This window comes from Zasmidium cellare (genome assembly GCF_010093935.1).
Source record: "Zasmidium cellare ATCC 36951 unplaced genomic scaffold M409scaffold_27, whole genome shotgun sequence".
Classification (NCBI taxonomy): Eukaryota; Fungi; Ascomycota; class Dothideomycetes; order Mycosphaerellales; family Mycosphaerellaceae; genus Zasmidium; species Zasmidium cellare.
In genome coordinates, this window is record NW_022986971.1 from 153,391 (window position 1) to 179,852 (window position 26,462).

The window sequence follows — 26,462 nt, forward strand, 5'->3', positions numbered from 1 at the left end:
CCCCCCCAGGCCCCCCACGAAACTCCTCCAAAATCCCCCCCCACACCCACCGTCCCAGGCCACCCATGCCCCAACCCCTCGACCCTCAAATGCACCACAACCTCCTCCCTCCCCCCACAACTCCACCCATACCGCGTGACATTCCCGCCCTCCAGAACTTGCGTCGAAGGCGTCTCCACCCCGCGCAAACCCCCTGGCCCCGTGGCGGAGGACGAGCAGTTGTTCAAGAGGGCCATTTGGGACATCCAGGCTGGGAGGGGGATGCTGTTTGTGTTGGAGCCGTTGTACGCGATGATGCGGTCGGATGTGCCGTGGATTTCCATGTACGGGACATTTCCTCCCCCGGTGCAGGCTTCGCCAAACAAAGGCTCCGTGAGCTCATCATCAGGATAATACGCCCCCGCGACGCCCGCGAGCGCCGCGAAGCGGTTCCCGAGGCTTTCGTTGCAAGCCAGCAAGCCCGTGAGCCCGCCGCCGTTGGAGAAGCCCGCGGCGTAGATGAGGGCGGTGTCGATGCAGAAGGTGTCCTCGAGGGCGTCGAGGAGGTCGGACGTGAATTGTTGGTCGTTGATCGTGGTGGAGGGGGACCGGCGGGGTCGCCGAGGAATTGGTTTTGGTGGCCGGCGGGGTAGATTTTTATGGCGTTTTGGGTGGTGGGTTCTTCGGAGAAGAGGGTGTAGTTTTCGATGGAGGTGGTGGACTGGCCTTGGCCGTGGTATATTAGGATTAGGGGGGCGGGGTGGGCGTTGGTGGGGGAGTAGGTTGGGGGGAGGTGAATTCTGTAGTGCCGGGTTTGGAGGGGGGGGGGGGGGGGGGGGGGTGGGGGGGGGTGGGGGGCGGGTGATGAGAAGAATTAAGATATGCAAAACTGAAGGCAACTGTTCGAATAGAGATACTGTTGGAATTGAATTGACTTACTTACTTCTTCCTTGGTAGTCGTCGCTCTGGACTCTTGGAGTGTCTTGCTTGAGGGCGGCAGATTCTCGTTCCTGCGTCGCCGGGCCAAGGATGTTCTACTGAACGCCGAAATTTGATGCGAATTGTATCTGGTTCTCCGTCTGTTGTGCAGTCTCTGAAGGTGGTATTAATTCGTTGCAACAGCCGACCAGACGATGCCTATAAAGTTGGTACGCTGCGTTGGCGGTATTGTCGGTCAAGTGAGGAAACATCCAGAGTTCATAAGTCGCAAAACTCGCTCGGTACTGCTGAAGGGACCGATGGTGTTTCGTGTTCGACAGACCTCTCGTGCCCGTCTGTCTATGCGTGAATGACTGACTGTTCGTACTCAGTCATCAATGTGAGGTTCTCGATGGTAATCACCAGAAGCAGTGGTCAAAAGTCTCTTGGAACCGGCTGTTCTCACACCCTGATCCCGACGACTAGGCTCCATCAGGGTGTAAAAGGGCGAGAGGGCCTGCATAGACGCTTCGTTTTCCTCGAATGAGACTTCTCCCTAACAGACGAAGGCCAAAAAAACGTCATCTCTTCGCCGACCGCCGCGCATAGCCGTTCTGAACGAAGCCGATATGACCGAGTCGGATGAATTCGATGCAAGACGATGGGCACGACGTGTACCGATCTTGGCTCGTACGAGCAGTGTGTATGTGTTCGGCCAGTTCCTCGCGCTTCTTGTATCCGGTCTTGGGGCCGGACATTCGGCGTCCCGACTGAGCTGCTGCTGTAAGCTCGTGTTTCCAGGAAGGCGGATCGGCAGCATTGGGAGCATCTCGCGATTTTTGGTAGTGTTTCGATACGTTCAGGCAAATACTTATGTTCTTTGATATGAGACCTCGCAATGGAGCTTCAAACAGACGCTCATCAGCTCTCTTGTCGGACAGCAAAAGACACCATTAGCAAGATAATCGAACGCAATGCTCATCCTCGTGGCCGGCGCAACAGGCAACATCGGCACCCATGTCGTGCGCTCTGCTTTGAAGAGAGGACATCAAGTTCGTGCGCTGGCTCGATCTCCTGAAAAGCTACCCGAAGACCTGCGCAACCAACTGGAGAGCTTCGTCAAAATCACTGGCCCGACCGACATCCCAAATCTCGACATCGGCTGCAAGGGAGCAGATGCTGTCATCTGTACTTACGGCTCTGACGGTGCCCTAATGCTCGATGGACAGCTAGCACTCTTGCGGGCTGCTGAACGGGCGGGTATCAAACGCTTTCATACCGCGAGTTGGAACCTGGTGTGGGATAAGATGCCGCTTGGAGTGCTCGAGAGCTACGATCCCGTCATATCCTTCACTCGACATGCGGCGTTGACGAGCCCCATCAAGCCGTTAAGCGTATTTTGTGGCGTGCTGGCTTCGACGCTGTTCGGCCTTCCTGGGGCAGGAGCCTTGGAGGGAGGTAGTGCAGTCTGGACGAAAAAAGACAATGGCGAACGAGTGATAAACCTCGTGGGAGAGGGCGATGTCCTGACGCCTGTTGCAGTCGAGGCTGATGTTGCCGATTTCAGTGTGGCACTCACGACTTCGGACCTTGCTGAGAAGGGCGGCTTCTACCAGTTCTGCTCGGATGAATTTACCTTCCAAGATCTCGCCGCGACCTACAAGAAAGTCAGAGGGGCGGATTGCAGGATCAACACCATCATGAGCGTCGATGCGTGCAGGCAGGCAATCGCCAAGGCCAGGGCAGATGCAGAGGAGTCTGGAGATTTGTATTCGCGGTGGCACCAATATATCGGATTGGTGTACGGCTTGACCTTTGCTGAAGGAACTTACAACCCTAAGCCTGTGGATGCGAGCAGGTTTCCTGACGTTCCGAGGACAAGTCTGGAGGAGTATATCCGGGAGAATGCGTGGTTGTAGATGTTCGAGGAATGTCCGCCGATGTAGGTGCACTACAGGCATGGTTCATACCCAGAGACAGGCCCACCACTACAAATTCCATTCCCAGTAGATAGGCGAAGGATAACGTCGAGTTGATGAGTCCAACTTGATGACATGCAACGTACACGTCTTCCTGCTTCTTGCTTACACTCCAAGGGCGGACTTGTTCGGGTAACGCGGTTGCTCGACCAAAATTGACCTGGATGTCCGGTCTAAACGATGGTCCTCTTCGCTACTGCATAGCTCGGTGGCCTGGTCGATCATGTCTTCGTCGTTGATTGCGGTCATAGGGTAGGAGCCAGGAAGAGACGCGTTAGATGGGTTTGTGACACCTCTTGGCACCGCCAGGCAAATGCTTCGCCCTCGATAAAGATGACTGTCCACCAATCCACATCCGTCTCGCAAATGATGCTTTTGGCGGAGGCAAGCAAGGCGTGCGAAGGTGCACCAAGAAATGGCCAGCTTCTTCGCGAGGTTGCTTGGCCTGCACAGTGACATCAGCGCGCCAAACACGACATCGACTGGAGCTTGCAGTGACGCGAGACCTCTCCTCGCCAACTGGTCGCCATCCTTTGACAGGTCCGCCGCGTGGATATTGTGGGAGCAGGGCGGCACAAGACCACGCCCCGAACAGGATCAGTCATTCACCCACCACCGCTCGTCATACCGTCGCCTGTCCCGCCTGCTTTCACGCCCTGTTACGTAGGTGCGGTACGCTTTTGCAAGCCCACAACCAGCATTCCCTCGCCGCCCACCCTATCACCGACTTTGGAATCTTCGGCATTCTGCCTCACCCCGGAATAATCAAGCAATAAAGTGGACCTGGACCGACTGTTATAAGACAAAGGATTGCTCCTCTTGGCGTCTGGCAACAGCTGTTGAAGTCGCACAAACACCACCAACATGGCAGACGTAGTGAACCAAGGTACGCCATTAGTCTTCCACCCGCGAGTCATATATCTCCGAGCAGCCACTGACTCGACCCGGCAGATCAAGTCCACAAGGACGGCACCGACCACATCAAGGACAAGGTCTTTGGCGAAGGTGAAGGTACGGCCACCCCAAAGCCAGAACCCATTGCCGCGGCCAAGCCCCCTGCTTCAAACCCAGGCGCCGACAACCCAAGTGCTGGAATCGCCAAGGATGCGGGAGGTGTGAGCGTGGCTGCTCACGTTGGCAGTCCATCTGCCGGCAACAAGGAGAAGCGCAAGAGCATCGTCGGCCAGCTCAAGGGCTTGTTCCTGGGTGGTGACAAGAAAGAGCGGGAAGCGTCTGAGGCTGGTACTGCCAAGCAGGGAGAATCGACGACTGGTGCTATCGCTGCAGGTGCGACTGGCACCGGCGTCGCTACTGGCCAGGCGGTGGACCTCCCAGACAAGACCAAGTCTACCACAGCTGGCGACTCGGCCCCCAAGAGCACGACGGAGCAGGTCAAGGAGGCGGTGACTGGTGACAAAGCGGCTAACACAGGTACTGTCGCAGCTTCGACCACCGAACCCGCCCAGACCTCGACCCAGCCAGAGACGAGCGACACCAAGCCGATAGAGCCAACGGATACCTCGGGCGACAGCGAGCACAAGCCACCAGCTCCAGCAGGAGGCAAGCCTCCGGAGAACCGCGAGGCCATTCCCACCGCTGGTGGTGAGAGACTTGGTGACAAGCACTGGGGTGAGAGCAAGATCGTGCCAGATAATCCGAAAGCCAAGACGGAGGAGTCTGCTCCTGGTGTTGCCAGCTCTGAGGGACAGCCAACAGGTAGGACGCAAACAATTTCTCATCGACAAGACGTGTACTAACATCGGGACAGACGAGGTCAAGGACAACACCGCCAAGAACACTGGTGGTGCTACCGCGGGCCCCAAAGACGAGACTCCTGCGAGTGGCGAGAAGAAGGGCAAGTTCCTCGACAAGGTCAAGGACAAGTTGCCATTCGGAAAGAAGGATTAAATCCGCTTGCAAGAGAAGCAATGAGATACCACTGATGACGCTGATGATGGAGGTTGACACGATTGTGCGTTCTGTTTTTGTGATACCTGGTGCGAGTACGTATTGAAACTGTTTTGTTTGCAATTTCTCAGGACCTCTGTCGCAGTTGTTGGTTGCTGTTCTGAATCTGGGTGTGAAACATGCTGGTAAGCACATTCACTCACTCCCGTTTGTTTTCCGTCAGCGCTAGTCAAAAGCTTAATGTAGCGCGGTCTGCCCGCCACGCTTCAAATTCGCGAAAACCATCGTCTTCACCGCAACCACCTGCGAACCTCGCACATGGCCGTCAACGCCCTCTTCAAGGCAGCCCGCCACGCGATTCTACACACGATGGATACCGAAGCACAACTCCCCACGACGACCTGCCTAGAAGGCGCAATCCCCGTCCTCAGCGGCCTCCCCGCCCTCCTCGCCAATTTCACCCTCTCCGACTTCACCATCAAGACCACCACCGGCTCCCTCGCGGTCCACCGCGTCCTCCTCTCCCTGCACTCGAGCGTCCTCGCCAAAGCCTGCGACGGCGATTTTCGCGAGACGCCACAAGCCTCCATCGACCTCGTCCATGAGCCGGCTGCTTGCGTGAAGGCGATGGTGCATTACATGTATCATTTCGACTATGACCTTCCTGAGGATGAGGAGGTGAATGCTTCGGTGTTTCATGTCGGGATGGCTTTGATTGGGGATAAGTATGATGTTGCGGTATGCTTCCCCCTTTCCAAGGTCTCTCCTGCGGTAGAATAACACCCTTACTGACATCATTCTTCATAGGCACTCAAAGACGCCGCCTCCATCAAGTTCAAAGCAAGCCTCCCCACCACCGCCGACGGAGCAGATGCTTTTGCCGAAACCCTCGACTTGGCCTATGACAATGCTGTCGCTCTCCGGGATCTCTGCAAGTATCTCGTTACCTTCGCCCTTGACAACTCGGAGGTCGGCGTCAGTGCGCAGTTTCACCCGGCGCTCAAGAAGGTCATGCAGAAGCATCCAGATCTCGCTATGAATGTCACGGAGGCGATGTATACCCGAATGAAGGAGAACGAGGCACAGTACAGAAAATACGATTGTCCACATTGTGACCGGGCCGAAGTCTTCATCGGAGACTTGCAAGCGCACACCTACTATAAATGCAGGGGCTGTGAGTGCCGCTATAGTGGACAAATGTGGCGTTCCACGTCCAAATAAGATCCTGAGTGGTCACACGTCACGCCATCCTTGATCGCATACCCACGATCATCGAAAAAACCGCGTCACCAGACCTTCCCAAGCTGTCTTGAGCAGTTGTTGATTACAGACGCTTGAATACCTGATGAAGCGTTCATATCGCACACGGAGGACAGGGCAATTCAGCTTCCATTGTAGCTCTGGTGCAAAGCCTTCGAGTTATGGCACCGTAGCAAGCAAATAAATAGGAGAGCCTGCAAAATACCATCCGACTTGAGACTCACTCCGCTCCTTCCCCATCGAGCAGCTCGCGCTAGCTGAAAGCTTAATTTTTGCAGCTGCAGCGTTTGATGTCTGTCCCAAGGTCTTGCGCATACAAGTCATCTTCAACTCCTGACAGCCTCACGTCAAGCTCAAATTCCTACCACTCCGCGAGTCATGTCACTAGACAACTCACCATGGTGTCATGGCTGACGACGCCACCCACCCCTGAAGTAGCTCTCACAACGTTCACCGATCTCGCCCGATACCACATCAACCCATCCCTCTCCACCATCACAATCAACTCCCCCACTCCCGCATACCCAGCCCGCCCCCTCCTCCTAACCCTCCCCTCCACCATCCCATCCAAAAACCCGCGCCCCTCTCCAAAACGGCAGAAACGCTCGCCACGACGAGTATGCATAACATCCTTCCCACCACTGAGATCACCGTACAGACAGACGTTCATTCATTCATCAAACTCGTCCACCTCGCCTTCGAACCTTTTCCTTCCTCCGTCTGCCCTCCGCAGCGAAGCATCACACTCGACCCAGCCGGACGCCTCGGTTATGGTGCGGGGAGGGGGTGGGGAGGAGGGTTTCCAGGGGAGGGGGGTGAGTGGAAGGGAAGTGCGGTTTGTGGCAAGTATGAGGTTGTAGTTGGAATTCAAGTCCAGCAGTTGGGAAACGAGGTCGTCGACGAGGTGTGGACTTAAGTCATCTATTGAAGAGATGGCAAGAGTGAGAGCATGCATGAAACGAGAAAGGTTCGAAAAATGTGCAAGAAAGTCTCTCTTTCTTTGTGAGGTCCCTCTCTATTCCGTGGCCACTTTTCTCTCCTCTCTAGTGACGAAGTTTCTTCAGACTGTACACATCTGATACAATTCTTCCAAACCCTTTTCCTTTCCCTTCCCCTGCCGTCCCATCCCATCCCCTGGCGACCAGCAACGCAACAAACAAAAAAAGCCCTCCTGCGCCTTCGCTGCGAAACCCACGTCGATTCTTCCCTCCCTCCTCACTTCCATCGATAGCATCCAGCCTCGAATCGCTTCCTTCCAGATGATGAGGTGATAACAAGCTTCTCGGCCGTATCGCAAAAGTTCTCCTTAAACATAAGAACAAACAAAATACAAAATACATTGGAAGCCGTGGGTCGCATGTTGTTGTTCCTTCTCCGCCTCCTCTCCGTGGATTTGAAGGTGTTGTGATGATGTGATGTGCAAGTGAGATTCCACCTGAGCGCCCAGCAGGGAAAGATTCAACACCAAAAAACAAAAGAGCAAAACAAAAAACAAATGGTATTGAACAGAAAAAAAAACCCCCGGGTATGATTTCTACGCCATCGAAGGCATCGTCGAAGCATCCGGCATGGCGGGTTTGTCCTTCTTGGACCGGCCCCAGATACTCCTAGATCTGGCTCGGCCGTGCTTCTCGTCTTTGTTGTCTTTGTCTTTCTTGTTCGTGTCCTTGCTGGACGACACTGCTGTATCGGGTCGTTGCTTCTTCTCCTTGTTGGTGGTGTCTGGGGTCTTGCTGGGGTTGTTGGTAGAGGAGGAGGTCGACTCGTCCATGTATTTTTGTTTGTAGATCCTGTGGGATAAGTTAGTGTTGTCAAATACGTTATCTTGTGGTTTCAGAACTCACCAGCTATTGCCGGCCATCGACATGCCACCGTCGGCTGCCTTTCTGTACAGTGATGCGGCTTTCTTCAGATCCTTTTTGACGCCAACGCCCTGTGTGTAACAGAAACCTGCTTCTGCCAACGCATCTGCATCACCCCAACTCCCAGCAATCTCGTAACATCGTACTGCCAAGGGTTTATCCTTGGCGCATCCCCAGCCATTCATCGAACTGATGCCTAGTTCGTAGATGGCGAGGGCGTACTGCGCTTTCCTCTTCTTTCGCTCTATTGGGTCGAGATTTGCATGGCCCGACGTTGCGTTAAGCTTGTCCTCGGCATCGGCGACATCAAGCCCAGATGTTTCAATAGCCTTCCGCAACCACTTGACACCCTCTTCCTGATTCGGCCGCATGCCCCAGCCATGTCTGCATGCAAGCGCATAAAGCAGCATCGCAGTCGGCAGTCCAGCAATCGCGGCCAGTCGAAGGTGGTAAGTTGACTTGTTGGTTTCGCCTGAGTTGTGACATGAAATGCCAATATCAAGATGTTCGTCTGGTGATAGATCTGCAGAGGGTGACTTCTTATGCAGGGGCAGTGCTCTGACAGTGCGATCAGTGCTGTCTGTTTTCACAGACGGCGAAGACCGATGGAAAGCCGCAGCTTTCTGTAATCCACGCGGATCCGCTGACCTGCTCCTTATCTCGCTCGCACCAGGCGTCAAGCTGCGACCAGACCGTCCAGTATCTGATGGCGTAGGCGATGCTCGTGCTTTTGCCTCAAAGTCTGAGTGCATCCTTTCGTGGTGTACATGCTGAGGCCGGTTGGGGTGTTGATCGTGCTCTCTATCCCAATCGAACTGCTTCTGTATCCAAGAATCCCTAAACGCCCTCGAATCCCGGTCCACAGGTCGTCCTCGCGGCAGTGCATACTTTGCGTAGATATATGAGGAGTTTGAACTCCCGTCCGGTGGAAGCATCGGAGTGTCTGGAGGTGCGAACGGTGTTGCATCATCTCCAGAACCTTGCCGTGATAAGGGTGGTTTTGATGAGTGTGTAGTGCTGCTGCTAGCACCTGATGGATGTCTGTGGGGGAGGTCGGAGATCTGTCTCTCGAAGGAAGGCCGGCTGTCCGTGGATGGTCTTGTGTCGAATGAGGGTCTTGTATCGAACGAAGGCCTGCTACCGGAGCTGCTCATCGGTCTCGAGAAGTTTGAAAAGTTGGGTGTTGGTCGTTGCAACTGCTGCGAGCCGTTGATTGAGTATTCGGATGTCATGGAAGGTGATCGGTGGATGGGTTGCATCCATGGGGAGAAGGGTGATTGTGGTCTTGAAACACCACTGCTACCAGAGAACTTGCGTGATGATGATAAAGCGTGTGAGCCGCTTGTTGACTGCCCATCTTCGTCGCCGCTGTCTGGAGGCACAGATCGTATACTTTGGAAGCTGCGTGGTGATTTTGGGTATCTGGGTGATTGTGGAGGAGCAAGACCTCGATCTGAAGTTAGGGAGCGCTGCGATCTCTGCGAGCCATTGGTCATGGTCCTGGGGTGTGTGGATATGGTGTCGATGCTGCTTGTTAGGCTGGGGAAGGCATTGGGTGAAGGTGCCTGCACGTTGATCATCTTGGAATCCACCGGCTCTGGCGACGCTGCTCTTGGCATGCCAAAGTAATCAGGACCGTCTTTCGACGATGCCGTGGCTTCTGGATTCTCAACCGCATCGAAGTATGGCGTTGGCAGCGCAGGCACCTCCTCATCTGCGCCCGCATCGTCCAACGTCGGGTAATGGCTTATAGGTCGCTCTCTTTCCGGGTGTTCTCTGTTCGAACCGTCCTCGACTCTTCCTCGCGATGAGATCGGACTTGACTCTTCGCTCGCCTCATCCAAATCAGTCATCTTGCTCTCATTGCTGATGCTTCTGAAATATCCCGGGCGATTCTTCATCTCCTTGGCGACCATGGTCGGCGGTAACCTGCTCATCCTCCTCCCATTCTGCGCCTCTTCCTCAAACTTCTTCGCCAGCAGGCGCGAATGCATCGCGAACGCATCGAGCGGCGACAGCGCAGGCGGAATCTCGCCCGTTCGCGGGGAGGGGAGGTTGTTCTGTCCGGCGAACATTTTGGGCGGTTCGAAAGCTTCAGGGCGGTCACGGCCCAGATTCAGATTGGCGGGTCGCCGAGCCATTGTGTAGGTACAACAGCAGTCTGCTGCGCCAGGTAATCATGCGGCGAGGATGTCGGCAGAGGAGTGTGCGCGCGGTCGGCGGAGGTGCTGCGGCGAGGGGATCGGCGGTGCTTTGTGTGTCGCACGGGGCGGGTTGTTTGGGGTGGACAACAATGGGTGTGGAACATGTGATGGCAAGCGAACGGGCGGGCGTGGGTGGTGGGTGAATGTGTAGTGGTGAAGGAGTGGACGGCGGCGGCGGAGCACTGCCACTTGCGCAGGATGGGATGGGATGCGGCAGAGTCAGAGACGGACGGGATGCAGGTCGTGTGAAGGCGTGGTGGAGGAGAGGCGGCTTGTTCGTGTCCAGGGGCAAACCGCAATGTCTTGGCTCAAACTATGCGGCCCAGCCAATCACGCGCCCGCATCTCCTTTTCGAGAAGAGGCTCGCCTTCTAGCGCGCCGATGCAAGCTGACGCCGACGTGAATGAACTGCCCTGCGAACACGCCCAGTGGCTGCTCCCCGTCAATCCAGATCTCCCCCATCGCCACCACCGTGACGCGTGAACACAGCGCGGTGCGAGTGGCGGCGATTGATTCAAGTCGCACAAGATTCACGACGTTGCTGGACCTGCATCCTGGCCGTTAGGAATCCGGGGCCGGCTGGCACTGCGTATCGACTTGCTCTAAGCAATCGCCACTCTATTTTAATCTCCGATGCTCATGCAGGTACCCCGGCAGCACACCACCTCACCTCACGCCGCAATCCTCCCCACCGACAATATCTTCAACAGTACTTTCCATTCAACCATGGCCACACAAGCTATCAGTACTTACTACAAGTTCTATTTCATGACACAGAGGGAGCTCGTACTGTACAGTACCGTACGCCCACACACTCTCCTCAAAGACCGTGCCGCACTGCCGAGGCATCCATCCAGCATCTTGCCTGTAGCCGTGCTGACAGATTTTGATCTCGACCCTCAATCATCACATCTCCGCCTCAATTCTAGATGTCTTCTCTCCGTTTCAAACCCGTCTGCAAAGATGGCTCACAGGTTTGATGCACGCCAAGCCAAACCACCAAGAACTGTAGAAAGTCGATGCCTGGGCCAAGCGCCCGATGCGGAATCCTTCGCGCTGCTGTAGGGAGGATGCCATTGGTATGAGGATGGAGTGGGTAGGTGTACAAAATTCAAGAACCCCAATCCATCTGCGTGAACTTCAATCGCTCCTTATAAAAAAAAGAAAACGCCTTTTACCAAGAGCACCCTTCAACGCCAAGCCCCACCTGCAACACTCTCCTCCCAGCATCAACCCCGCAACAGCACAGCATAACACTCCAGATCTTCCAGACCCTCCAAAAGACCCTCCTCCTCGCCACAATGAGCTCCGACAAACCCAACGCCCAAACCCAAACACAACCGCGCTCCCGCCGCGCCTGCAGCGATCCCATCGGCAACGGCATCGTCGGCGAAACCACCACCTCATCAAGCGCATCGAAGGGCTGCGGCGTATGCCACAACAACGACAACTACGGCTACGGAAGCAGTGTATGTGGACGGTGTAATCGGTGTCATGGATGCGGAAGTTCGAATAATGGCATTGGGCCTTTTCAGGCGGTGTATTTTGGTGGGAAAAAGGTCGTGAGGAAGGTTGGGGAGGTTGTTGGTGGTGGTGGGGGGAAGTAAGAGAGAGGGAAGGTGCGAAGCTTGTTTTCACTTCATGTTGTGCGATTTTGCGCTGCATTATGAAGTCTTGCAGCGACTTCCCTCCCGCTGTCATGAGCAGTACGTCTTAGTCTTACATCTGGCATCTCACAGACACTCTTCCTCCCTGTTCAATTCTGAGGCGGTCACCATCTCGGCCCAAAAGCCTCGCACCACCCGAAAGTGCAGAGGGGGCTTACTTCTCAAAGGCTCAGGCGCTGTCGGAGGGATATGCAATGTCCATGTTGAGGTCTTCGACGAGTCCTGATGGGCGGGGCATGGTGGGAGAGGACCTGAGGGGACCCATGTGGGTTCAGACACATTGCTTGCTCTGATTGAGTGAAGTTTTGGTTGTTCGCCTACTCGCCTTAGAGGAGTGACTAGAAAGGATGGTGTTGAACTTGGAAAGCCTATGCTGTGTGAGGACGGAGAGGTAAGAGTCACACTGGTCTCAAAGTTATTGTAGACGCCTTTTGGAGAACCGAGCGGAAAGATGGTGTGCGTGGACGCGAGGCACTTTGATAGGTTATCATATAGCATGTTTGTCTCATTACCATCTCCAAACCTCGGCTTTTCTGAAGTGAGTGAAAGTGCTATCACTCTCGCTCATTGCATACCATCCTTGTCGAACCGTCAATCAGACATCATCCTCCTTGTCGGCCTCGTTCTTCTCCGCGATGCGCCTGAGTACAGCAACAGCAAGCTGTGGCCGCCTCTCAAAAACCTCCAGCATACCTTCGACATCATACGGCTCAGTCTCCTCGCCTCGCATGTGGCGCGCGCAGTAGTCGATCAACCCCTCCCACATGCCCTCTGGCAGATCCTCAACGTCGATCATAGTAGACGCCAGCCGCACAGCGAAGTGCGGATCCGCTGCCTGGCCAAGCCAGAATGCCGTCGAGTGCACCACGTCGTCCTGAATAGCTTTGACGTTGTACATGTGCGCGAGCTGGAACAGGTCGCGCCGCAGGCCGAGGTACTCTCTGAGGCCTTCGTCGGTGTACTTGTCGACTCGACCCTTCTCTTCGCTCTCGACAGAAAGCTTGCTCTCCCCGGCATAGAAGAAGTCCACCATTGCCTCAATGCACCGATCGTCGACCTCTTGAATCACCACGCGGCCTCGTTGGCATTCCTGGGATCTCGTTAGTGCCCGCCGTTTCGCGATTTCTGGCAAACTCACGATGAACTCAGCCGAAGTGCTCATGCGATACAGCACGTCTGAGTGAAGGCGCAGGATGAGCTTGTGGACCCTCCATTCCTCTCCGGAGCTCGATGCGATGGTGAAGTCGGCGAGGGTGTGGTCGTGGCGAAGCCTTTGAGCATGGTGTGTTAGCGAACGCCACCTGAACGTTTGATCGTCATTTGACGTACTTTCCCAGCTCGAGGAGCGCATCGTTTGAAAGCGACATCTTTCGGGTGTCTGTTCAATTTGAGATTTTTGTTTGGTGTGTTGTGGTGCAAGAAGGTGAAGATGAAGCTAAAGCGGGCGAATTGAAGTTGAGCGAGCGCGTTCACATGCGAGACGCTTGGACCATAAGCTCATACAGCCGGAGACGAAATTGGAAGGAACGCAAACATGCTGCGGAAGCTTCTGTACAACCTGATACGCTGGAATTGTATTCAATACTGGATATTGGCAGCCTCAATCTCTGCTCACTGCGCTTTCCCTGTCCGATTCTGGTTCTCTGTTCGGTGGAACCCTTATGCGTCTAGTCGGCACCTCATGTGAAGAACTCCTAGAGTCAATCATCCGAGTCATCATCGTCAGACTGTCCATCATTCGGTTGTACTTCATTGTCATATGTCCCCACAAAGTGCCGCGCAGCCATATCATTCGCAATAGCCACCGCAAGCTTGGGATGCTTCGTGAACAGGCTCGTAGTCTCTGCGACGGTGTATTCGTGATTCATTTCGAGAACGCGCACAACAGCGCGTACCATAGCCTCCCATATCCAATCCGGCATGTTGTCCTGCTCATCGAATGTGTCCAGAGCTCTGTCGATCCACTTGATATCCCTCTCCTCGTGAAACCACTCCTTGAAGCATTCCGTGGCCCAATTTTTCAGTCCTTTGACGTTGTACATGTCTGCGAGCAGAACGGTATCGGCGAAGAAGGCCATATGATCGGCAATTGAGGGGCTCGACTCGTCGTTTTCAACACTTGCTTGACTGATATATTCGGTGAGGCAGGTCTTGGGGTGGTAGAAGTAGTCGACCATGGCGTCAATGGAGCGGTTTTCGACATCTTTCAGTGTAGCACGTCCCTCCTGGCATTCCTGCGATATGACTTAGACACTCGTTTCAATGAAGAGGTGCATAGGCAGTCCCCAACCACAAAATCCTCCGAAGTACTCATGCGGTAAAGCACATCTGAGTGCATGAATAGGACGACCTTGTGCGCATTCCACTCCTTCCCGGTACTCGAGCACAAGGTGAAGTCAGATACGCCATCGTCGTGCTTTAGTCTGAAATCAGGGCCGCTGATTAGCTGAGTCCGCGTGAATGGCGAGCCTAGAGTACTGACTTTTGAAGGCCGTCCAAAACAGCTTTTGTGTGCTCCTCCATGTCTGACGACGGGGATCTGTGAGGAGGTGAAGTCTGTCGTCTGGGATATGCAAACTGTGATTGTGATGTTGTTAAAAAGTGATTTTGTAAAAAGTCAGAGATGGAAGTGTCGAAGAAAGTGCCGCGGTTCGTGTGCGAAGCTTCCACCGAGCATGTCAAACGCCGGGGGAAGGCACAGAAACAGTCGAATGGCAAGTACGTGGAAAGCTCAGTTCGCTTGTGTGTTATTGACCAACCCAGCTATTTTCGTTGTTCTTTCTTGCAACCTCCAAACTCAAGACAATTGGAGATTCGTCTTGACCTTCGAACTCATCGCCTTGCGTCTCTCAGAAAAAGCACCTCTAACCTCCTTCACGGATTAGGACAGTTCGTGCGGTAGTGAACGTTCACCAAATCCTCCAGCACGCCCATGGCGAGGTCAGGATACTCCTTGAACATCTTCGCGACGTCTTTCGGCTCATATGGGTGTCTGCTCTCGAAAAGGTGTTTGAGACTGTATCGTATCGTGTCCCAGAACTCGGTTGGGCCGTCAAGCTCAGACAAAGCATCGATTGCGAGTTCCATGTGCTCAACAAAGTTGCGGCAGCCGCGGAACTCAAGGTACACAGTCCTAGCCAGCTCCTTCATGCGACCCATGTTGTACATGTCTCCCAGCTTCCACATCCCGATGAGCATGTGCATATGTTGCTTGATTGAGTCGTAGTCCTTGGGTGAGCCCGTGTGATAAGGTCTGAAGTCTTGGGGATCGTACAGGTAGCGGACCATGGCCTTGATAGAGTCCGCGCAAACTTCTTTCAGGGTGACACAGCCGATTTGACCTTCCTATGAGCGACGTCAGCAAAAGGCACCAGGAATACTCGAAGAACGAAACGGCCACACGCACGGCGTAGTTTTGGGAGGTACTCATTCGGTAAAGAACGTTAGAATGCATGAACAGCACCAGCTTGTGAACACGCCATTCCTTCCCATTCTCGGCTACCAGCGTGAAGTCGGCGAGTTCGTGGTTGTCGCGCAGCCTGTATCACGAGTCAGCATCTGTAAAAACGGTCATTATAGGGGAGCCTGACCTCTTCAGCGCTGCCTCAACGTTGTCCATGCTGGCAGCAGTAGATATTAGGTGAGTTGGTGGTTGGTGTTGGAAGTTGTGGTGGAGGAAGTTGAGCGCGGAAATCTGTGGCTTTGAAAGCGCGTTTGCACATGCGGGAAGCTTGGACCATTTGCAACTCAATCCGGAAGGAGACTAAATACAGAGAGATCTGGAAGAATCTGTTGTCCAAAAACAACTCGCAATCGCTATCTGAGGATTCAAAGTACGGAACAATCAACTAAACACAAAGGTCTCAAGCCTACAACGCCAAAACTTCGAATTGCCAAAATGCCACGCCCACGCACGCCCACGCTCGGCTCATCAGCGCGAAGGCAACTTCAAGTTCTGAAAGCCTCTCCGAGCAGCTTCCTGCCGCACTGCTTGAGCGAACTCTGGATGCGATTTCACAATCTCGTCAAGTCCACTGGGATGCTCGGCATTCAACACCTCGGTCCACTTCTCGACCATCGCCTCCCACAGCTCATCTTGCACCCGAGCTCGAATCTGACAGACAGCATCGACCGCATCGCGCACACGTTTCAGGCCATCGTCGCTGCCAGCGTCTTCTGGGTAAACCCACGTTTGAAACTTCGCCCGCACGTTTTCTTCTAGGCCATTTATCGTGAACCGTTGGGCAAGGCTGAGAAGTTCGACGACATAAGTGGCCCTATCTTTGACATCCTTGCTCCACCACACGAGACCAGTTTGGCATATAAAGTCGACCATTCCTTGGATAGAAGAGTCTTCCACAGCTGGGATTCTCACATACCCGTCGTGAAATTCCTTCGCGTCTGTTAGCTCAATACGCAACAGCTCTGCTCGACGAGGAACATACCATCCAGCTTGGGGATGTGACCATCTTTTCGAAGACTGGGGAGTATATCGACAGTGCCCCTTTCGGTGCTTGAAACTTGGTGCCTTTGTCACTTATAAAGGTGAAATTCGGTCCCGTGGAGCCTGAGTCCGACATCTGAAAATGATTCGACAGAGGTGTTGGATTTCTTAACACAAGGTACTCTGGCTGGGGGAAATGAGGCAGTTAGATGATACTGTCTGTGAAGTGCGAGATGGAGTCGATGCACGGAAATTTTCTGCGTGGTATGGTGAAGAGTTGACGTGGTAAAGCATACTGCAAGGCTGGAGGTTGGTTATGTACTTGGTCTAGTCAATGCAGATCTCTGCTGCTTATATAGGGCGAAGATACAGTATTCCACGGTGAGTTTGCCATGTCGAAAGTGACCATGGTGAGTTTGTCTGTAGTGATGATCAACTCTATCAACTACATTCCAAGTCAGGAGCAAGCAAACGTTCGGCCACCTGCACCTCTACATGACTTCGAAGCAAAACAGCGGAAGAGAATTGAAGCAGGCAAGTGTTGGACCACCTGCAAGTTTACATGACTGCGAAGCAAAAACGCGGAAGAGAAGATCAGCAGGTCTTTATACCCACAACTCCAAAACGCCACATCCGCACTGAATGCATGAGCGCAGTATCTAGCTCGCCTGCGAATCTCTTGTCCGAGCAATTTCCTCCCGCACTGCCTTAGCAAATTTTGGTCGCGAGTTGGCAACCTCGTCGACCCCCTGGGGATGCTCGACAGCCATGAATCCCGCCCATTACTTGATCATCGCCTGCAGAAGCTCATCTGGCACCGCACCATCGTAGATTGCGTGCAGAGCGAGAAAGCAATACTGACTCTTCGAACCTATCTACTTGGGTCTCCCAGAATGACTTCAATTCGTGAAAAGATGGGGGCACTGAAGACTACTTGGATGAGGAATGGTATCGTAGAGAGCTAGGAGGTTGACGTATGATGTCGTTCTCGAGATAGAGGATTGACTGGGTCCACGGAAGACCAGAGATTCGTACGTTGCTGTGTCGAAGGAGTCGAGGCTGCGAGATGAAGTCCAGGATTCAATGTTGACCGTGTAGTCCAGGTAGTCAATGCAAATCTCTGCTGCTTATATAGGGTCAGTGTTCGATGGCGAGTTTGCCATGTTTGTCTGCGGTGATGATAACCTACATCAACTACATTGCAAGTCAGGGGCAAGCAAGCTGCAAACTCGTAACCACCTGCACCTTTATTGATTTCCGAAGCAAAACAGTGGAAGAGAAGACCAGCAGAGCAACATCACGCGAAGAGGGAAACCATTGTAGGATTTGATGATCAACAGTGCGTGAAATGCTTGCATGAGGAAACTGTCATACGCCTGCTACATGGCCGCTCCGTCCACACTCGATGCAACACAGATTCTAATTCGACTGCTCAGGAGCTTTATGAGCGACCCTAATACGAACAGCTTCAGAAAACCCTGGATAAATGCCAAGGATCTTGTAGAGTTCGCCTCGACCGTTTGATTCCTCGTTAGTCAAAAAAGTCGCCCACTGATCGACCAAGAGTTGCCACAACGCTGCTGGTACATGCTGATTCTCACAGACCGCACCTATGGCCTGGTGCACGTACTGTGAATCGTCGGGACCTGTGACATCTTTTGGGCACGTCCAATGAAGAAAGTCGGCCATTACAAGTTCGGCCAAGTCCTTGACCAGAAAAATGTGTGCGAGATTCCAGAGCTCGGTGAAATGAAGGGCTTTGGCTTCGGGATGCATGTTCCACCAGTCGTACGTTTCGTCGTACATGTGGCATTTCAGTGCCTTGACAGTGGATGCCTTGTAGTCCTGGAACACGTAGCGCCCGGTCCGAAACTCCTTCGATTGTGTCAGCAGGTATCGAAACGCATTTCTGGGTCTCTGCGAAGCGGCAACGTACGTCGTAATAGGGATTGGTAGTCATGTTCCAGAAAGTTGGGGAGAACTCCGCCATTACTGCTCTATGCACCCCAAACTCCTGGCCAGTGCTGGATACCAGTATGAAGTCGGTCGGTTCGTTGCTACGGACCCGGTCGTCTGCCATTTTGCAAGGGGTGAAGGAGGTAATTGTTTTGACGATCACAGTGATGTTCTCGTACAGGGATACGTGGTTGAAGATCGCTACCGTCAACGGGGTAGTCTCAAGACAGATGCTTTGAGTTTTTCTTTCTGTTGCGTCGAGAGGGTTGATTTGGAAGAAAGCGTAGCAAGGCTGGGGGGCAGGCTGAGCAAGTCCGTGTCTACATGGGCTACTTATATAGGCTTGGACTGTGGCATCTCAAGTTTCGTTTGCCTTGTTTGTCAAAGGTCCTGACCAAATACTCGCCAAGTCAGGCGATGACACTGAACCTAGTCGATTGCCTTGTCCAAAGAGTAAGCTGCCATGCTCTACTCGCCTTTGCTCTTCTGCGACTGGCCATTGGCAACACCGGACAATCGACCGAGTGCCATCGTACCTGCGTGCAGTGTGGAAATGTCAGTCCCGTGAGGCTCCGATTCAGGGGTTGAGCAGGCAATGCATTCAAAGTAAACTGTTATACGCCTGCTACAAAGTTGCTACGTTCACACCAAATGCATTGCTGCAAAACCTAGTTCGCCTTTTCAGAATGCATCTGGGCGATTTCTTGCCACACGGCATTAGCGTACGCTGGATGCCGATTGATGATCTGCTCGTATCGATGCCGGTCGACTGGGTGCCCTTCAGTCAAAAAGATCGCCCACTCCTGGACTATGACATGCCACAGGGGGCGTGGCATCTGAAACGTGCAGATCAAGTTCATGTCTCGCTCCATATCTCGCCATTGCCCATTGTTGGACGATGTCCACTCTTTGAACTCCTTCATGACTCTTTCTCTCAACCCCTTGATGTTGTAGATATCGGCAAGGCATAAGAGATCTGAGAAAAACTTCGGCCTGACTCTAACATCTACTTCGCCCCATTCAATATCGCGGCCGTACATGTACTTGAGCAGCTCCTCAATGGCGTAGTGATCTATGGCGGGGAGTTCCAGGTAATAGATTTCCATGTCCTATACTTTGGTTAGCTGGAGTTGCAACATGTACAGGGTCTCAGCTCAGGCGTGGCATACGGAGCAGTACTCCGAGAGTGCTGCTACATGCAAGTCGCTGGACCAGTTCATTATTGTCGACAAGTGCATCGGAATCCCAACAGCGTCGTCGGGCTTCAGGAAACAGTCCGCTCCTTTGAGGGTATCGATATCTCCATGGTCTGCCCCTTTTGAAAGGGTTGAGGGACCTAGTGGCAGCTTTGAGGATCGATTTTGCTGCGACATGGTAGAAATTGAGAGCTGGGACACTGCTAATTGCGTCAAAACATGAATAGGGTGCTCGAACGTGCCTTGAACGGTACTTTGATCGGCATAATGTGATAGAAAGTGTTGCAAGGGCGGAGATTTCTGATCTTCTTGAGCTCGCCAATATTGATCTCGGCTGCTTTTATAGGGCTGATCTGACGTGTGCCATTGTGCTTTTGTCGTTTGTCTGCGGCGGTGATGAACTTACCCTCAAGTCAGGTCCGAGCAATAGGAGCAGGTTGATTGCCTGTATCCAAAGACCAAGACGTCACGCTCTACCTACATTTATCCAACCATTACTGAGATACAAGCGTGAGCCATCGCCACTGCGTGCAGTTTGTCCATGTTTTCGTCAGGAGGTCGTAGCAAATGAGCTGAACAATATGCTTGGATCCACGCGCAGGGTCGACCACGATGCCAGGCCCAAACGTGTTCTGTGGAGCATTGAAAACCCCTGATGCAATTACTGGACGATTTTTCACGTAGAATCGTTGGAAACAAAATGCAAGCGAACCCTGAAATTCTCTGAAGCCCGCTGTCACATGCCAAAAGCTTGGACCAAACGCTAACGCACTTCAGCGGGATACTCGATATCGAGCCAGGGTTCTAGAATTTTTTGAATTTACTGGCTTGCCTAGTATTAATACTCCTGAAATTGCCTTCTGGTAAGCACCGTGAGTCACGATCCGAGCCTAAAAAGCCCCTATCAAGTCTCTCGCACACGAGACTTCCGCCTACCAACCTCCGTCACAACATCTGCAGCCACATCTGGACGCAATCCCAAGATCTCGCGAGCTTTCTTGGCGCTGTAAGGGTGCTTCTTCGAGAGCAGCGTTGCGAGACCCTCCACCATGCGCTGCCAGAACGGGCGAGGCAGTTCGATCCCGCAAACTCGATGGCTGGAGAGCCTGACTTCTCAAGCGCCTTTCCATGGCTTAAGGTAAGTCTGGCATTTTCAATGACTTGCTACAAAAGCCTGAAGTAGTTGTTGGATGGTCGGGTGATTGTGTAGGAGGGAACTGAGGCTGGAGTGCGGTGTTGCCGAGAAGAGGAGCGGCGAAGCGAAGTTTGAAATTCTTGAAAGGGCGAAAATCACGCGCAAAATGCTTCATCCATTGGGTATTCCACTGGATGCCAAAGTGAGAAGGGGAGAAGGACAGTGTTGTTGCATGATCTCTTCATCTCCTCATTGTAGCCACTGGCCGCTTCTGTCGTGCAGGACGAAATTAGCACGCTCCATGGAACGTGTCTAGGGCCATCTGTTCCCCATTATGCTTCTAGCCACCTCTTTCAGTACTTCTGCGGCAAACATGGGATAGTCATCGAGTACCGACTCGATCTTCTCCATGCCGCATGGGTCGTCGTACATCAGCCCAGCCCTAAGAATATTGGCCCATTCTCCGACAACCATATTCGTTATCTCCCCTGGCACATCATCCTTGCCCTGAACTGTGGGTACGGCAGCGCACATGGCATCCACATATGGTCCGTCGAAAGCCCATTGTTTGCACTGATGCAATACGTCTTGCTGCATACCCTTCACGTTGTACATATCCGCCAGGCGCCACAGTTCGATGTAGAGCGGGAGCATGTCTTCGAGATTGACCTGAAGGTACGAGAGGTCAACGTCCGCAGAGTACATGTAGTCGATCAGAGCTCCAACAGATCTGTCTTGTATGTCCTGCAGCACCATGCGTCCGTTCTGGCATTCCTGATCAGGATTTAGTGATTTGGCGCGACCAGTAAAGGTTGTGGTGAGGGCATCTTACCATAAACTCCTTGGAAGTGCTCATGCGATACAAAACGTCGGAGTACATGAACAGCACAAATTTGTGCACTTTCCACTCTTTGCCACTGCTTGAAGCAATAGTAAAGTCTGCAATCTCTTTGTCGCTGCGCAATCTGCGAATCGAGGGTCAGTACCCGTGGCACACATATGAGTAGGAGTCCACCAACTTTGCGAGAGCGGTCTCGACAATGCGAGATCGCTCTGACATTTTGCGTTCGCTATCGCGCTGAAGTGTGCGGCCTGCCTCCAATCGGCCGTCTTGCGCCAGATCCATCCACACCAGCCAGTATCAGACGGGATGGGAGCGTGGTGTTTGGTGTCGAGGGAGCAAGGGAAGTCGGCATTTGGAAGTTTGAGAAGCTAGCTGGCACAGGAGGAAGCTCGGACCACGCGCCAAGCCACCAAAGACGAAAATGGAAGGAACGCTTTTAAAGTCAATGTCAATTTCGCGACCACCGATCCACGAAAAAAGCACGCCCCGTATATGCGCCCTGTATGCTTTGTCTCGCACACCTAACGCCTAGACTCAAACCATGACCTCTCACTCTGAAGGCTTCCGAACCTTCTGCACGTCCTTTGCAAAGTCCGGATAACTCTCAGCCAGCGTCTGCCACTTCTGCTTATCTTCGTCACTCGCATGAGCGATGATACTCACCGTACCATCGACCACCAACTTCATCATCGGCGCCGACAACTGAAGTCCCTCATCGGCCGTAGCTGCCAAGACCATCTCGACGTGTTTAAGATCCTGGCGTTCGTTCTGAAACCAGAACTCGAACGCCTTGAGCACCTCCGTCTCAAGCTGGCCGATGTTGTACTTAGTCGCCAGGTAGTGGAGATTGGTGTAACCGCTGGCGGCAGCCGTTATGACAATATCTTCGTTGCCCTTGTAGAATTCTCTCGGATACCACAATCTTCTAGGCCGGTTTCCGGACATGTGGTCGATGAGGGCGTCAACGGAACGGTCTTGAACTTTCTGGGGCAAGACAATGCGGCACTTGTTTTCAAGGGCCGTGCCATAGAGCTCTTCAGAGTATGTGATAAGGGCCTCCGTGGTGACCTGCCACGTGTTGCCGGACGCAGATACTAAGGTAACATTGACCGTTGAACCCTCGGGTTGCGCGTTGTCGGTTGCGTTGTTGTTAGTGATTTCGACCATGTTGAAGTTGGCTTGGTCGTATCGACGAGGTTCGCTGGTAGCTCTGATGAAAAATTGAACGTTGCTGAAGTAGTTGTTGTGATGGTAGATCTTGCAATGCCGGATGTTGAAAATATGTGAAGAATGAAAGTCAAGGAGGCTCCAAAAGCGCGGCTTAGATAGAGACCAAGATGCTCTATCACACTTTGTAGGTCTTGCGCATCTGTCACGACGAAGCGTGAGCAAAGTGTGTACAAACACGCGATTTGTGATTGCACTCGACGAATGTTCAGGCCTACTGATCTTGCAATCTGTTTGTATATCCTCGTACAGATTTCACAACCTCTTGATTGGCGCGTTGGCAACCAGGAGGGCTATCGCTGTGAGGGTAACATGCATGTGGAGATGTTTTGTCTCGGGAGGGCGACGAATTCACAGCCTGATTAGTGAAGAAATCCGAATATGGAAGTGGGAAGAAGGCTGAAAGCAAAGCCCAAGTTTCGCGATTATCATCTCAAATGCAAAGATCCCATGATGCCATATCTATCTATACCGACCCCGTGTTCAAGCCCTGCTCCTTCGAGCAAAGTCAACCTGTTTGTACAGCCGCCGAGCTGCACTAGATTCCCGCCCAAAAGCCCATGACGTGCGCGTCGTGTCCTGAAAATGCGCTCTCAATCTGATACCGCGCCATATCCGTGCTTTAATTGCGATTCGAAATCTTCCCATTCATGTCCCTCTTCAGCGCCAAAGTCGCCTTCAACACATCCACCGCAAGCTCCGGATGCGCTTCATCATCGCATGAACCCGCTCCATGTCGATCTGCTCCTTGTGATGCAAGAAGAACGCCGTCTCCTTCGTCACAGCCTCCCAGAGACTCTCTGGGATCGTGTTGAACTCCGCAAAGGTGTCTAGCACGATCTCAATGAGGTCGATGTCACTGTAGATGAACCAACCCATGATGCTGAAGTACGCGAAGTCGAAGACAGGCTCGATGTTGTATAGATCGGCCAGGCGGCAGAGACCGATGAGGATGCGTGTCTCGGCCTTGCTTGCTTCGACGTCTTCGACGCCTTCGAAATACAAGATGCAGGTGTCGATTTTGACGGTCAGGCTGTACATGTAGGCAACGAGGACGTCGATGCAAGGATCTGCGGCATCTTCGAGGACGACGCGGCCGTTTTGGCACTCGGCGAAGTTCTCTGCGGTAACCATGCGAAACAACACGTCAGATTGCATCAAGAGGACCGCCTTGTGGACGTTCCAGGTCTTGCCCGACGAGGACTCCAGAATGAAGTCGGTGGGGATGGCACCCTCTTGCAACCTCTTGAGGCCTGAAGTGACGGAATCGAAACCAGTTGGCTTGTGGAAAGACATGTTGTACCAGTCTTGCGCGGCCAGATCAGCTTCGGTATGTATGTTGTGATTGGAAACGTGCTGCTGTTGAGGTCATTTGATATCGGGGGACTGTTCGAAGTTGTGGCGTTGTTACTGGTGTTGGTGTTGGTGGAAGGTCGCAAGGGGAGTGTTGATGAAGTGGTAGGATTGTGTAGGTAAGTGCTTGCGAGTTATATAGGATGAGTCTATGTGTCGTGGATCGAGAGAGTTATGGGTTTGGAGCAGTTACGCCTGAGAGGCATTTATCCTCAATTCCATTCTCATCTCGAGAACGTCGAATGAATGGCATTGGCCTTGAATACGGTTGAAATTTGTCAATTATCCAACAATTGTTATTTCTCTTGGCGCTTCGTAGACTCGAGATAAGCATCAGGTCGTACGTAATAGTGCGTAGCTATGTAGGAAGAATATGTCTCACAGGACGCTCGAGAAACGGTCAACACTGTTGCCGCTTTTCTTACTCACACAGCCCCAGAGCCAGAGCATGAGCCTGCAACGCGCCAAGACAGAGTGTAAGACACAACACCAAGGAAAGGCATTGTAAGAAAGTAGCTGAGATGGAACAAAGAGACCTGAAACACAAAGATCAAGATTGATGGAAGGACAAAGGCTTGATGTCTATCCTGCATAAAGTCAAAGCTTTACTCGGTCCAGGTTTTCTAGGGACTATCAAGGAGAGTTCCAGTGGGAAGGGAATGGGTTTCTTTCTTGGCCTGAAGAATTATTCAAGGCTTGAGGAATACACCCTCCACCTACCGCTCTTTTCATAGCCCACATCATCGAACAGCTGTATGCCATTCCTGGACGCCATGTGCGATCCGCGTCCTATACCTCGCTCTGTTTCCATGAGCTCATACGATTCTGAACCAACCAACTGCGCACCCTCGTCCACCACTTTGAACACCGTCTTCCTCACCGACCCCACTCTCCTTATCCTCCTTAGACTCAACTCCAGGCTCTAGGACCCCGACTGCCTATTCTCCCCCACCATCTTCTGCAACACCGCCGACGCGAACTCCGGATACTTCCCAAACACCCGCTCCGTCTCCTCCGCCTTATGATTATGTGGCTTACGTCCACAGCACTCGACCATAATCTCCGACATCTTCTGCGGAAAGTCCTCCACCACTGCCGCCGCATCCAAGACCCACCCCAGCCATCGCAGATCCTTCAGCAGGTACAGGAAGTCGTCCTTAAACCCGGCGAGCGTGCTCTCGGCGAGGGTGGCCATATCGTACATGTCCGCCAGCTGCCAGAGACCCGTGAAGTAGACGACGCTGCCTTTGACGTCCTCGCTGTTGAGACCGCTGCCTATCGTGGGAGGTATGGGAAAGTACTCCGGGTGGCTGCGCATCTCGCCATACAGAAAGTCCACGAGCGCCTCGACGCAGCTGTCGTCGACATCTTGGAAGATGATGGTCTGGTTCTGGCACTCCCGGAAGTTAGGGGAGGTAGCCATGCGGTAGAGCGTGTTGGAATATATGAGCAGGACTAACGTCCATCCCCACGTCACGAGCTACCCGCTGTAGCGAGCCACGTTCTCGTTCTAAAACCCCTCATATTCTCCTAAGTGTGTATATAAGTATGTCTCTGCTACCGTAACAGTCTTTAACTATTTCTATATCTATAGATTGTCGCGTTATACAATAGTAGTAGTCCTTACTTTGCTGTCGATTAATCCGTTACCCCTACTAATTGTTTATTATTCGCTTTACCCCTTATCGGTTATAGGTAGAGGCTTATTATTAGATATCGGCGTGCTAAAACGAAACTTCAGCTACTAATAGATTTACTTACGAAGTCTAAAGTCCTTTTTTAACGTAGAGCGTCCGATCCGAGAGTTTCTCCGATAGAGGAGTACCTTTAGCGCGTATTATTATTTAGGGTAGATTAGCTCGCCGCTAGTAATATACTAAAATAATAGATATTATCTCTAGACGTTTTCCTTCTTTTAGATCTCTTTAGATTTCTTTTAGACGTAATAAGTCGGATTCTAGAAGTATCTATAGCGCGTTTTATTATTCCTAATCTATTTTTAGGTATATCTCGTAGGTACCTATAGCTACCCTCTTTTCCTAACCCTTTCTATTCCTCCTATATTCTAATACTATACCGTCGGCTAATATAGATAGGGCTAGTTAGGCACTAGTAGAATACAATTCCGCTAATTAGCCTATCTTATTTCGTATACGCGTAGATCGTAGTAATATACTCCGAACTACCCTCTAGTATTATATACGCGGTCGACGGTCGATTTAAGAGAAAGCCTAAAGCTAATAATATCTATACCTATAGGAAGAGAGAGCTATAGTTAAGTTCCTAGCGTACTAGGATACTCTTAGTTACCTAGTTCGAGTAAAGTATATAGGTTCGATAGCTTTTAGTCTTATACGCCGGCGGGCTCTAGCGGATAGGCTAAGTAGTCCTCCTAGTAAGAATTAGGCTTAACTATTCTATAAACGGTACTTAGAGCTTAAAGCGAGTACGACTAGCGCTCTAGACTAGAATCGTTACGATATTTATAATAAGGTAGTATACTAGTTTAAGGTTACTAGAGACCTTTTCT

General features: G+C 52.5%; 16 protein-coding genes across 16 annotated transcripts; 5 read left to right on the forward strand and 11 right to left on the reverse strand.

Annotated features, from left to right (window-relative positions):
• Positions 1-65: 65 nt before the first annotated feature.
• On the forward strand, positions 66-632 carry M409DRAFT_56825 (uncharacterized protein; the record flags this gene model as incomplete). Its single annotated transcript, XM_033813409.1, has 1 exon — positions 66-632. The coding sequence occupies one exon, from the start codon at positions 66-68 to the stop codon at positions 630-632; it is 567 nt and encodes a 188-aa protein (XP_033665002.1).
• A 1,239-nt stretch (positions 633-1,871) lies between these two features.
• On the forward strand, positions 1,872-2,816 carry M409DRAFT_56826 (uncharacterized protein; the record flags this gene model as incomplete). The annotated part of the gene is made up of 1 exon (XM_033813410.1): positions 1,872-2,816. One exon carries the CDS (start codon positions 1,872-1,874, stop codon positions 2,814-2,816), a length of 945 nt encoding a protein of 314 aa, XP_033665003.1.
• A 924-nt stretch (positions 2,817-3,740) lies between these two features.
• On the forward strand, positions 3,741-4,784 carry M409DRAFT_56827 (uncharacterized protein; the record flags this gene model as incomplete). The annotated part of the gene is made up of 3 exons (XM_033813411.1): positions 3,741-3,762; positions 3,828-4,592; positions 4,645-4,784. 3 exons carry the CDS (start codon positions 3,741-3,743, stop codon positions 4,782-4,784), a joined length of 927 nt encoding a protein of 308 aa, XP_033665004.1.
• A 318-nt stretch (positions 4,785-5,102) lies between these two features.
• On the forward strand, positions 5,103-6,005 carry M409DRAFT_56828 (uncharacterized protein; the record flags this gene model as incomplete). Its single annotated transcript, XM_033813412.1, has 2 exons — positions 5,103-5,522; positions 5,592-6,005. 2 exons carry the CDS (start codon positions 5,103-5,105, stop codon positions 6,003-6,005), a joined length of 834 nt encoding a protein of 277 aa, XP_033665005.1.
• Positions 6,006-7,578: 1,573 nt separating this feature from the next.
• Positions 7,579-10,047, reverse strand: M409DRAFT_68042 (uncharacterized protein; the record flags this gene model as incomplete). Its single annotated transcript, XM_033817664.1, has 2 exons — positions 7,579-7,834; positions 7,889-10,047. The coding sequence occupies 2 exons, from the start codon at positions 10,045-10,047 to the stop codon at positions 7,579-7,581; spliced, it is 2,415 nt and encodes an 804-aa protein (XP_033665006.1).
• A 1,364-nt stretch (positions 10,048-11,411) lies between these two features.
• On the forward strand, positions 11,412-11,717 carry M409DRAFT_25464 (uncharacterized protein; the record flags this gene model as incomplete). The annotated part of the gene is made up of 1 exon (XM_033807700.1): positions 11,412-11,717. One exon carries the CDS (start codon positions 11,412-11,414, stop codon positions 11,715-11,717), a length of 306 nt encoding a protein of 101 aa, XP_033665007.1.
• A 655-nt stretch (positions 11,718-12,372) lies between these two features.
• On the reverse strand, positions 12,373-13,144 carry M409DRAFT_25465 (uncharacterized protein; the record flags this gene model as incomplete). The annotated part of the gene is made up of 3 exons (XM_033807701.1): positions 12,373-12,867; positions 12,916-13,048; positions 13,107-13,144. The coding sequence occupies 3 exons, from the start codon at positions 13,142-13,144 to the stop codon at positions 12,373-12,375; spliced, it is 666 nt and encodes a 221-aa protein (XP_033665008.1).
• A 333-nt stretch (positions 13,145-13,477) lies between these two features.
• M409DRAFT_56831 (uncharacterized protein) lies at positions 13,478-13,954 on the reverse strand (the record flags this gene model as incomplete). Its single annotated transcript, XM_033813413.1, has 1 exon — positions 13,478-13,954. The coding sequence occupies one exon, from the start codon at positions 13,952-13,954 to the stop codon at positions 13,478-13,480; it is 477 nt and encodes a 158-aa protein (XP_033665009.1).
• Positions 13,955-14,651: 697 nt separating this feature from the next.
• On the reverse strand, positions 14,652-15,396 carry M409DRAFT_25467 (uncharacterized protein; the record flags this gene model as incomplete). The annotated part of the gene is made up of 3 exons (XM_033807702.1): positions 14,652-15,122; positions 15,184-15,316; positions 15,368-15,396. 3 exons carry the CDS (start codon positions 15,394-15,396, stop codon positions 14,652-14,654), a joined length of 633 nt encoding a protein of 210 aa, XP_033665010.1.
• A 312-nt stretch (positions 15,397-15,708) lies between these two features.
• Positions 15,709-16,357, reverse strand: M409DRAFT_25468 (uncharacterized protein; the record flags this gene model as incomplete). The annotated part of the gene is made up of 2 exons (XM_033807703.1): positions 15,709-16,170; positions 16,223-16,357. The coding sequence occupies 2 exons, from the start codon at positions 16,355-16,357 to the stop codon at positions 15,709-15,711; spliced, it is 597 nt and encodes a 198-aa protein (XP_033665011.1).
• A 1,283-nt stretch (positions 16,358-17,640) lies between these two features.
• Positions 17,641-18,301, reverse strand: M409DRAFT_25469 (uncharacterized protein; the record flags this gene model as incomplete). Its single annotated transcript, XM_033807704.1, has 2 exons — positions 17,641-18,096; positions 18,158-18,301. The coding sequence occupies 2 exons, from the start codon at positions 18,299-18,301 to the stop codon at positions 17,641-17,643; spliced, it is 600 nt and encodes a 199-aa protein (XP_033665012.1).
• Positions 18,302-18,845: 544 nt separating this feature from the next.
• M409DRAFT_25470 (uncharacterized protein) lies at positions 18,846-19,550 on the reverse strand (the record flags this gene model as incomplete). The annotated part of the gene is made up of 2 exons (XM_033807705.1): positions 18,846-19,286; positions 19,347-19,550. The coding sequence occupies 2 exons, from the start codon at positions 19,548-19,550 to the stop codon at positions 18,846-18,848; spliced, it is 645 nt and encodes a 214-aa protein (XP_033665013.1).
• Positions 19,551-20,820: 1,270 nt separating this feature from the next.
• Positions 20,821-21,568, reverse strand: M409DRAFT_25471 (uncharacterized protein; the record flags this gene model as incomplete). The annotated part of the gene is made up of 3 exons (XM_033807706.1): positions 20,821-21,282; positions 21,341-21,473; positions 21,528-21,568. The coding sequence occupies 3 exons, from the start codon at positions 21,566-21,568 to the stop codon at positions 20,821-20,823; spliced, it is 636 nt and encodes a 211-aa protein (XP_033665014.1).
• A 333-nt stretch (positions 21,569-21,901) lies between these two features.
• Positions 21,902-22,519, reverse strand: M409DRAFT_25472 (uncharacterized protein; the record flags this gene model as incomplete). The annotated part of the gene is made up of 1 exon (XM_033807707.1): positions 21,902-22,519. The coding sequence occupies one exon, from the start codon at positions 22,517-22,519 to the stop codon at positions 21,902-21,904; it is 618 nt and encodes a 205-aa protein (XP_033665015.1).
• A 738-nt stretch (positions 22,520-23,257) lies between these two features.
• M409DRAFT_25473 (uncharacterized protein) lies at positions 23,258-23,875 on the reverse strand (the record flags this gene model as incomplete). The annotated part of the gene is made up of 1 exon (XM_033807708.1): positions 23,258-23,875. One exon carries the CDS (start codon positions 23,873-23,875, stop codon positions 23,258-23,260), a length of 618 nt encoding a protein of 205 aa, XP_033665016.1.
• Positions 23,876-24,854: 979 nt separating this feature from the next.
• M409DRAFT_25474 (uncharacterized protein) lies at positions 24,855-25,355 on the reverse strand (the record flags this gene model as incomplete). The annotated part of the gene is made up of 1 exon (XM_033807709.1): positions 24,855-25,355. One exon carries the CDS (start codon positions 25,353-25,355, stop codon positions 24,855-24,857), a length of 501 nt encoding a protein of 166 aa, XP_033665017.1.
• Positions 25,356-26,462: the final 1,107 nt, after the last annotated feature.